Here is an 8,898-nt window from a genome sequence, read left to right as displayed (position 1 = left end):
GCAGACTCCTCCTCGCCCGACAACCGAGGACTGGCTCCGCCTCGCCCGACGGCTAAGGGCCGGCTCCACCTCACCCGATAGCTGAGGATAGGCTCTGCCTCGCCCGACGTCTGAGGGCTGGCTCCGCCTTGCCCGATGTCTAGGGGCAGGTTCCGCCTCGCCCGACGACTGAGGGCTAACTCCGCCTCGCCCGATGGCTGAGAGCTGGCTCCGCCTCGCCCGACGTTCTGGGGCTGGCTCCGCCTCGCCCAACGTCTACACCCTGCCCCTTCATAATGACGAGCACAGGGTAAGACATGACACTCAGGTCAACCGCAGTACTGAGGACCATGCCCTGCACGCCTGCAGGAAAGTACTATCAGGATATGACGGGACAGGCGCTTTAAGCACTCCCAGGAATGACAGAGTCTGAATTGTGTTGTAGGCGCCGACTTTCGTCTTACAGTGTTGTGGGCGCTGCCATCAGCCCTCGTACGTGGATCCTGACATAAGCATACAACAACCACTACAATCTAGGAGAGAACTCGCATCATCTACAGTAACTGACGTATAGTCACTTCCCCGTCTGCTCCCCGTAGGGTCATGGCTCGGCACCCTGGCACACCGCACCGTCTGCCGGAGTAGGATGGGATGTGACCACTTGCTGAAACAAAGCCAGAGCCCGGCCCTATCAGGATCAGCGAATGTGCTATCCCTGGCATGGTCTGCCATGTCAATAGGGCAGGCTCAAGGGAAAAGGAAGACCCGGCACCTTTGAAGGACCTTCTCCACATTTGGTTTTTTCCTCTTTGTCCCATCTGTAACCCCTGCTCCCTCTTGGTCTATAAAAGGGAGGGCAGGAGACCCCACTAAGGAGACGGATCAATTTCACACACAACACACAGCCATGCAGCAACCGAGCTCTTAGCATCCTTTTGACCCTTCCATCAGAAACTTGGGACCTATCCCTCTCTTAACAGTTTGTACCCCCTACTACGAATCTTTTTTGGTGCTAATAACACGAGCAACAGCAAACTGGACGTAGGGACATTCTGCCTGAACCAGTATGAACCTTGTGTCCTTTAGTACACTATCTGGGCCTAACGCGCAACAAACATAAATTTACTAGTTGGTGTTTATTCGAAACACCGACAACGAGCGACGAGCTCCCACCACCCACGCCAAGGATAGAACGCCTCTGATACCACTTGTCACCCCTGGCCGCCGGTGAATCACCGTTGACATGAGTTCGTGAGTGGATACGGGACGAGGATGTCGGCTGGGCAAACCCCACTGCCTTGGAGACTTAGATTTCTAGATAATAGAGTTGTTGTCGGATACAGCACAGGTTCAGGCACTTATGTGCCGATACAGACACTAGCCACTTGGCCCCACGATTCAGTACAAGAATGTAAATGTAATATTTCAAATGCGTAAGCTACTGAGGAATACGTCTTCTTCTCCATGTCACTCCCATCAGTGATGATCACTGGGTGTGACACTCTGCTTCCTCCACAGTCCACACTACGAATCCGCCTCCCCAATCACACAGTTCACCAACACCGTCACCTCCACCCTAATACGGCACCCTCCCCTTCTCACCACCAGGGGCATCTGCTATTCGTAATGTCAGATTAACTCACTTCCCCTCCCCCATTTTCTCTCTTAATTAATTACTGCTGGGTCTCACATTTTTATTTCACTTTTTGTGGTGCTCATGGTTTGCTAACTTATTAGTTTTTGTGCATTTAGTATATATAACAGTTATCAGATCAATCTATGGTTAAGTCTTCAGTTGATAGATCCGCGCCCACAATGTCCAAAACGGGGCATTTAATTTTTTTTACCACTCTTACGAATGACACCATAACATGTGTCACTGACATATGAGTCACTGACATGGTATTTTATATACCACTCACCTCATAAGTTTGGTAAAAAGTTAATTATTCCGTCGAAAACAGGACGTTTTAGTTATGTTATCTTGGTTACAACAGTCCTAGTCTATTCTTAGAACAAGTTATTGAGTTCTGATGTATCTTATGATTTTACCAATGCATTTTTTGAATGGGTTGGAGTTTACCAGTTCTCTATCGTTGTTTGTTAATTTGTGAGTTATAATTAGTGCATGTTTAGTATGTAGTATACCATTCTTTTCTCCTTTTCTCCCAAAAAAAATTCTGTTGAATTGCCCTCGGCATATACACAGTATTATATAAAGATATAGCACTTTGAGTTCCCGAGTGTTAAACACAATATATCCCTAGTGCTCATGTGTTCACGAAAGGCACGGGATTATTAGCCCTCATTGTTATCTGACTTCCGTTAAAATCTTATTTCCCTAGTGTTAAATTGTTTCCCTAGTGGATATGCTGAGCACAAGGAATTCTCAGGTTCCCGTGCGCTTCCTTGTAAACACTCAACTCCACTAATCTGGCAGTGCATAACATGCCAAAACACAAGTTTGCCATTTGCCACTCACCAGTTTGACATGTCTTTATCACATGAGCAAGTTAAAGGCAAAAACACTACTGGTTTTCTCCCACAGGTCCACAAACCTTTATAAATTAAATCAAAAGACACACAGTACTTGTGAGTTGTGACATAGAAAATATATAATATATATCCTAGGCAAGTAGGCATGCCTTGCTTGTCATGGCCTCTACATCTTTCTAGCTATAGAGAGCCTAGAAGCACTGGTACATCAAGTGATCTATGGGCTGCTGGACCATTTGCATGCCAGAGTTCCATGCAGTTTCGCTTGCGCCAAAAGTATCGTAGTTAGCAGCTCCGCTCATGATAGTTGCTGGATGTGCATTCATTGTTGTTTCGCGCGGATTAGCAACATGGTTTGCGTTCATGTAGCATATGATCTGACGCAGCGCGCAGAGTCTGCTCTCCAGCTCCATCATCTGGGTGCGCAGCACCGAGTTCTGAGCTTCTGCTGCCTCGTAGTTCTGGGTGGTGAAGTTCAGTGCTGTCATGAGTTGCTGTTTCGTTGTCCTCAGCTTGTCCACCTGTTTTTTGATTCACAGAAGACAATTACATTCCGATATAAACGCCATCGATTGGCAGAACAAAAAAATCGTGGGAAGAAGATATGTATATATACGATCGGCAAATTGGACGGTTTTGTTTTAGATTTCGAGGGCTAAGATTGATAGAAAGTTTTCTGATATTCATGAAGTCTGTGTCGCAGGGGACTGCTGTGTGTTTTTGCCTGGAGTATTTGGTGATTGTGGTTAATAATAAGTTCAATTTACGTTGAGAAATATAATATCGTGTACAATTATTGACGTTACTGTTGATCTAAACAACCCAACGAAATGGTATGTTATTTTTCTTTTCCTTCTTTTTGATGAGTACTAGCTAGTAGTTCAATTCGTGGAAAATTGATAATATTTGGGAAAGAAAGGCATTAAAGTTTGAGCGTACTTTTGAGAAAGATTTTGACAGTGGCACGTCGTGCATCGTTCTTTGCTAGTTCGATATCACCGCTTTATTAAAAGATGTATATAGTGGAAGGTTGTAATCTCTTGTTTTGGTTGGATGTTCCAACTGCTTACTTTGAAGCAATTTTGTTGGGTGGACCCTGAGAAAGGGACACCGTGCATTATTGGAGTTTGCTTGCTTCAGCAGATCCTGAAAGCTCACGTCTCCTTTTTCATCTGATTTTGCTTTGTGTCAAATTCACCTGCACATGAGTGCAAGCTTCAATACATAAAGGAAAAGTAACCTATATCTAGAGAGAGAGCAAATTAAAATTAAAGACATCGCAATCCATATACCGACTAATAATTGAAACATGGTTAATTTTTCAAATCAGATATGTAGAAACATACTGCATATATATAAGAGTGAGACACAAACAAACCTGTGAGTTGAGGTCGTCAAGATGTTGTTGCTTCCGCTGCCTTGACCGTTTTGCAGACTCCCGGTTTGACTCCATCCTCCTCTTCCGCTTGAGCTCCATCCGGGCCTGGAGGTCCACCATGTCACCCTCCGACCCAAAGCTGCGGGTCCCATGACTCGACCCAGACGAGGTCCCACTTGAAATGGTCCCACCTGACAGGGTCATCCTCAACAGATACTTTGATCGAGTTGACGACCTTCACACTAAGCTCGATCACCGTACCCAAAGTTATGTCGTCTAGACTAGAAGCTTCCTCTAATTAAGTTGTTGTACGTAGAGGCTATAATTTCCAAGGAGTAGCTAGTGTAGGTACACAGTACAAGGATATGATACTAGTAATGTTTCTATTTGAATGGTCTCTCAGTGGATGAGATTTTTGTAGTGGTGGTTAGGATCTTACTGAGAACACATAGAACCAGTAGAGGAACACAACGGAGAAAGAGAGAACAAGATGGGTGCCTCGCCGGAGCGTCGAGTTGATCATAAATCCGGAGCGGCTGACCTCAGAGAGGATTTGTGACATCTAACAAGCCACACGACCTTCCTCTCTTTAGTCTATCATCGATCAATTGGCCAAAACGTTTACAGTAATAAGCTTTTACAGAAGAGAAACAAACAAGTTGATGATGCAGATGCACCGGAACAAATGTCTCCTGTATGAGCTTAGCTGCAGGTAAAAATTTTGGCGCAGTCTCCCCAGGAAACCTTAATTTGCTTCCGATGGAAATATGGTCTTTGAAGCCTAAGGATTGATGATCTGGTCACGAGAACAAGGCTAGTGAATACGATTAAGAACACAAGGAAGGTGATCGAAGTGCTCAGGGTCAGGGAGCAAGGGCAAGAGATTTGCTAGCCAGGAAGATGGCATGCAACAGGGCTGCAGGACAGGAACCTTAGTGAGGAAGGAGGGGAGGAGGGGAAAAGGGAATTGAGGCCTGGAAGAGGGGCACATTTATAGATGGAAATGCTGTGAGTTTTGTGAGAGAGGAAAAAAAAGATTAATGAAAATCATAGTGGTGGAATGGAAAGCAGTGGTGGTGAGTGGGTGACTGGTTGCGGCAGAAACATGGGGAGGAAAAAGCAGAGGTGATGGTGGGCTGTTGCTTGTGGGGTTGGAATCTTCCCTGGTATCTTGGTACAATTGCCAAAGATTAGGTTCATTGGTCATTGTTTTGGTAATCAACTAATCATGCATGTAGCTTTGGCAAACTTGAGTAGAAACATACCCTGTGCTAAATATGATTGTTGGGTTATGCTATATCTTGTTCATTGTACATATTATTAGGTCAGAAACATGTGAGCAAACCTTGTGCTTGCCTTATATATGCAGTATCACTGTTCAGTCAGTAAATTGTTCAACTGCTGCTACCTGGTAGTAATACTATGCACAGAGGAAGAATAATGTTTCTAGTAACTTAGTGAGGGTAGGTATATTTATTTTCTGTTGGAAAGCTGTGAAGATATTTGCAGATCATGGGGACGTTAGTGTGGTCCAGTCTACAAAGTGAAACCACATGCCATCCACAGATTGTATTGATTTTACTTTCGAGGTTGCCGGGTCATAGTGGTTGTCTGCCAGTGGACAACCTATTCATTTCTTAGCTTTCTGTATTCAGACAGAACACAGTGACATAAGTGCTGCTGAGCAACTCAAAATGCTTAAAACCATATAACTATATCATGCAGATTCTGGTCCAAAAGAATCATGTGAGTTCCTAGCCTCTCATTGTTAAAAGTTCTCACAATTATTTGCTGATAGCAAGAACTAATTTATTGCGTATAGACTTAAACCAAACTGAATAAGATACAGTGCTCAAATTCTAGACCACTGTTCCTTATTTTTCTTCCAGACAACTTTCAATAGGATGTTTGGAAATTCTATTGCGATTGGTGCAAACACTTTCTTATCAGATGAAAGTGCAATAATTTCTTGATAGAAATTTTGGTCACTGTTGAAGATTTTCCTCTGTGCTCACAAATGCCTATTACCGGTCTGCAAGTGAAACAACCACACTCTTCATGGGGCTCATGGCTGGTCACTCAAAAAAAAATTGTCGTTCAAAATGAATGTAACATATTAGTAATTATGGTTACTCCGAACTTTTGTTTTGTAGGACCAGATATTTTCATCCTGTTGAGGACAAGGTAAAAACTCTGTTAATTATTTCATCATATTTAGCACTTGAAGCTTGAAAGCACCGTTAGAGATCTCACTGTTATGACCGGCGTGGGCTATTCACGCCGCAAGCCCGCTAGTGGCTAGGACCCTAAAAGCCCATACTTATCTTGATTGCCATATTATTAGAATATTTCCTATTTTAGTTGAGAGACATATAAATACTTATAAACATTATTGAGATGGCAAGCAGAAACATATTGTTTCCGGCTTCCCGAAGGGAGCCGGGAGTCAAACCCTAGCCGCCACCTCTTCTTCCTTCTCTCGCGATCGCTGGCTCCTCGCCGCCGATCACCCTTCAAACCACGCCCCCCGATCGTCCACACGTACAACCTCCGATCGGTGAGGGGCAGGGAGCAGCAGCATATCAACCTGGTATCAGCCACCTTCGATCCGATGTCGTTGCCGCTGCCCGCTTCAACAGCGCCGCCGCCGGACCCCAACGTGTCCGTGCCGATCCCGTCCGCACCGATGCCGCCATCATCTCTGGCCACGGGATCGCTGTCGCTGGCCGCAACATCTCTGCCCGCGGGATCACTGCCGCTGGCCGCCAGGGCTTCCTCCTCCGCCGTGGGGGTGATGACCAACGAGCAGCTCACTGCGGCCGTCGTCGACCTCGGCAGGATGATGGCCGGCGTCCACGCCTTCCTCTTGGGACCGCAGCCAGGCGTGGCACCGACTCACCCGCAGTCGCAGCTTCCACCGGCGCCCAAACCGCAGCAGCCGCCGGGGCCCCAGCAGCTGCTTTCGCCCGCCTCGGGCGCCGTCTACACCTACGGGATGCCGCAGGACAGCACAGCGCACAACACCGCGCCAGCATCGGCGGCTCCCCACGACAGCTTCCCATCTAGGAGATCCAGTTTCCCCACTCGCCGTCCCCGCTTCCGCCGTGGCTCACCGATATCGCGCCGCCGGTCTACTCCTCCGCGCCAGGGCGACCGTCGGTCCATTCGACCCCTCCCATCACATTGGGCTTCGGCCCTGGGGGCGTTCCGGCGTCGGGAACACTCTATGGCGGCGTTGACGGCCCAATCTTCCACGGCTCCGCCTTCTGGTCCGCGCCGGCTGCAGCTCCACCGCTCGGCGGGGCGCCCTCGGCTGCCGCTCCCGTGACGTTCGGCGAGACGCCTTTCCAGCCTCGGACCTACAAGATCGACTTCGCGACGTACGACGGCTCGGTCGATCTGCTGAATTGGCTCACACACTGTGAACAATTCTTCTGGGGCCAGCGCACTCCGGTGGAGCAGCGGACGTGGATGGCCTCCTACCACCTCATCGGCGCCGCTCAGACATGGTACTACGCCCTCCTGTTGGACGAGGGCATGCCGTCCTGGGAGCGCTTCAAGGAGCTTTGCCGTTTTCACTTCGGACCGCCTATATACGGCTCGCGGTTGGCCGAGTTGGGATGCCTTCCCTTCCACTCCACGGTCCAGGAGTTTGCGGACCGCTTCCAGACGCTGCTGGCGCACTCCAGGGACATCTCCACGCGACAAAAGGCGGAGCTCTTCGTCGGCGGCCTCCCGGAACACATTCGGGTCGATGTCGCGATGCGCGCCCCGGCCGACCTCCAGACGGCCATGTTCCTTGCCCGCGCCTTCGAAACACGGGCTCTGACCGCGGCAGCACCCCCTCCGTAGCGCGGCGCCCGCCTTCCCCCGCGGCCAGCCTTTCCCCCACGCCAACAGGGGGCGGCTGCGGCCAGGGCCCCAGCTGGTGCACCAGCGCTGCCTGCGCCGCCCGCCGCAGCCGCTGCAGCACCAGGTGCAGCAGCCCCGGCGGCACCCGTGTGGCCATACTGTCGCCTCTCGCCGGCCGAGATGCAGGAACGCCGTCGTTAGGGCCTTTGCTACAACTGCGACGAGCAGTACGTGCGTGGGCACGTGTGCCCCCGCCTGTTCTTCCTGGAGGCGGACGACTTCCTCACCGACGACGTGGAGGGCGCCGCCGACGACGCGGCCGCGGCCTTGCCCGAAGACGTCGCCGCCGCAGCGGATGTTCACGCTCACGCTCTTGTGGTTTATGTACACGCTCTTGCATGCATCAGGATGTTCCACACTATGCTCCTGCCCATGACGATCAAGGGCGAGCGCCGCCTCGCCCTCCTGGACACCGAATCCACCCACACTTTCCTTCAGGGCGCAGCCATGTGGCGCCTTGGTCTTGCTCCTCAGGGGGGCGACCAGCTTCGCGTTACGGTGGCCAACGGCGAGCGCGTACCCTGTGAAGGCATCGCACACAACGTGCCCGTTGACATCTGCGGGGCGCCTTTCTCCATCACCTGCGTTGGCCTCGCGCTCGGCTGTTTCGACTTCATCCTCGGCGTCGACTTCCTTGCCACGCTGGGCCCCCTCACCTGGGACTTCGAGGGGCTCACCGTGTCCTTCCTGCATGAGGGCCGCCGCATCACGTGGCGATGTGTGGGCGCCCCGGGCGCGCCCTCCCAGCAGCGGTCGCTTCGGACCCGCACCACCCGCTGCTGGACGAGCTCCTAATTCAGCACGACGCCGTCTTCGACACACCGCGCGGCCTTCCACCAGCCCACCCCTATGACCACCGCATACACCTGCTGCCCGGGACCGCGCCAGTGGCAGTGCAGCCGTACCGATACCCTCAGTCGCAGAAGGATGAGCTCGAGCGGCAGTGCGCCGCCATGCTGGAGCAGGGCACCATCCGCCCCAGTACTTCGCCGTTCTCGGCACCCGTGCTCCTCGTCAAGAAGGCGGATGGGTCGTGGTGCTTCTCCATCGACTACCACGCGCTCAACGACCGTACGTCCAAGGACAAGTTCCCGATCCCGGTGGCTGACGAGCTCCTCGACGAGCTCCATGGG

The 8,898-nt window shown here is 50.8% G+C and overlaps 2 protein-coding genes across 2 annotated transcripts; one reads left to right on the top strand and one right to left on the bottom strand.

The window, feature by feature from the left end:
• Positions 1 to 2,576: 2,576 nt before the first annotated feature.
• LOC136473526 (bZIP transcription factor 11-like) lies at positions 2,577 to 4,812 on the bottom strand. The gene is made up of 2 exons (XM_066471167.1): positions 3,854 to 4,812; positions 2,577 to 2,996 (listed from the first exon to the last, which is right to left on the bottom strand). Exons 1-2 carry the CDS (start codon positions 4,055 to 4,057, stop codon positions 2,667 to 2,669), a joined length of 534 nt encoding a protein of 177 aa, XP_066327264.1. The 5' UTR covers positions 4,058 to 4,812; the 3' UTR covers positions 2,577 to 2,666.
• Positions 4,813 to 6,464: 1,652 nt separating this feature from the next.
• Positions 6,465 to 7,181, top strand: LOC136469884 (uncharacterized). Its single transcript, XM_066467908.1, has one exon. It carries the CDS (start codon positions 6,465 to 6,467, stop codon positions 7,179 to 7,181), a length of 717 nt encoding a protein of 238 aa, XP_066324005.1.
• Positions 7,182 to 8,898: the final 1,717 nt, after the last annotated feature.

Source organism: Miscanthus floridulus, chromosome 8 (genome assembly GCF_019320115.1).
Source record: "Miscanthus floridulus cultivar M001 chromosome 8, ASM1932011v1, whole genome shotgun sequence".
NCBI classification, from domain to species: Eukaryota; Viridiplantae; Streptophyta; class Magnoliopsida; order Poales; family Poaceae; genus Miscanthus; species Miscanthus floridulus.
This window is presented reverse-complemented; position numbering and strand designations above follow the sequence as displayed.

What these genes read in the sequence shown, in the direction of transcription:
- LOC136473526 (XM_066471167.1), bottom strand. Translation starts at nt 4,057, where the DNA reads ATGACCCTGTCAGGTGGGACCATTTCAAGTGGGACCTCGTCTGGGTCG. An exon ending in TTGACGACCTCAACTCACAG is followed by an intron (nt 2,997 to 3,853) that starts GTTTGTTTGTGT and finishes ATCAAAAAACAG; the next exon opens with GTGGACAAGCTGAGGACAAC.
- LOC136469884 (XM_066467908.1), top strand. Translation starts at nt 6,465, where the DNA reads ATGTCGTTGCCGCTGCCCGCTTCAACAGCGCCGCCGCCGGACCCCAAC.